General features: G+C 38.7%; 1 protein-coding gene across 1 annotated transcript; it reads left to right on the top strand.

The window, feature by feature from the left end:
* Positions 1–28: 28 nt before the first annotated feature.
* Positions 29–1240, top strand: CSUI_011425 (nbp2b; the record flags this gene model as incomplete). The annotated part of the gene is made up of 2 exons (XM_068071523.1): positions 29–214; positions 1151–1240. Coding segments are annotated over 2 exons (276 nt in total), but the record flags the coding sequence as incomplete, so codon positions are not given.
* Between the last annotated feature and the right edge of the window lie 148 nt (positions 1241–1388).

Below are 1388 nucleotides of genomic sequence, written 5' to 3'. Positions count from 1 at the left end.
TTTCCTTCTTTTCTTTGTCTCTGTAGAGCGGAAGAAGTCTTTACAATTAGCTAGTCAAAGAGCTGCAATAGAGAGAGGGCAGTTGAAGGCCTCCTCTTCCTCTTCTTCTCCTTCTTCTCCTGCATCTTCTTCTAATGCTCTTGGAGCTTTGCATAATTCTCTCCTAAGTCTTAAATGTCCTCTCGAACTCGCTAAAGCCTTCGAAGAAGCCAAGGTACATAACCTTATTGACTCATGAACCCCTATAAAATACAGATATCTCTACATGTGTACTCCGCTCTATATACGGGGGGGGTATATGCATATCTATGGGTATATATAGGGACTCATTATCACTATAGTCATGTATATATCTATATATATATATATATATAGATATATATTAGGAGTATGTTGTCTAGTCGTCTTGGTAATAGTTTAGGGTGACTCGTCTTTTCTTCTACTTTTACGTAACGACTACTCCCTTCTCTCCCTACGACGGCTACGGCGACTAGGACTAGTAAACGTACTATCACTATCGCTAGTATCACTCCTATCACCCCTATTCCCACTACTCTTCTTATTGTTAGAATTTCAAATGGACTACTATTGTCACGACTACGACTACTACTAGTAGTACTCGTAGGGTGACTCTTATGACTAGTGTATGTCAAATAAGTCAAAGACCTCTGACTATGCATTTTCTACTACGATGACTAGTCCTATAATAGTTGCTACTATTCTTGTGTAGCTATTTTGGTTTGACGATCCCGTTATGACTCTCATCACTGTTGCTACTAGCACTGCTCCCAATAGCACCAACCTACATACACAAGCATGCATACAGAAATATATATAGGGATACATACGTATACATATCTATGTATATAGAGATAGATGGCAGATGAGAGAGACTTGTAAGGGGACAAAAAGCTTCAGAGAGATGTGGAAGAAAAGAAGAAAAAGAAAAAGGAGAGTTGGTCTTTTCTTTCTTTCTTTTGCTGTGTGTTTTCATTCTTTCTTATTCTTTTCTCTTTCTCTTCCCTCGGCTGCAACTCACTTTTTCTTTCTTTCTTTCTCGTTCTCCCTTCCTTTCCTTTCTTTTCTCTTTCTTTTCGATCTTTTGTTCTTTTTCTTGTCTTTCTCACTCCTGCGCCAACCCCGCTGCCAGGCGAGGTGTGAGTCGATTGAGGAGATACCAAATACAGAAATGCGCAAACTAGATGAAGAAGGAGATATGAAAGATGAAGCCTATGTTAAAAGTACGTCCATCTCTTCTTCTCTTTCTTCTTCCTTCTTTTCTCCTTGCTTTCTTTCTCTCCTTCTTTCTTTAACTGTATCTATCTATCTATCATTCTATCTATCTTCTCTCTATCGTTTTTCTTTTTCTTCTCTCTCTTCTTCTTGCC

Source organism: Cystoisospora suis (genome assembly GCF_002600585.1).
Source record: "Cystoisospora suis strain Wien I chromosome Unknown contig_11661, whole genome shotgun sequence".
Taxonomy (NCBI): Eukaryota; Apicomplexa; class Conoidasida; order Eucoccidiorida; family Sarcocystidae; genus Cystoisospora; species Cystoisospora suis.
The sequence above is the reverse complement of the archived record's forward strand: the minus strand, read 5'-3'. Positions and strand labels throughout refer to the sequence as shown.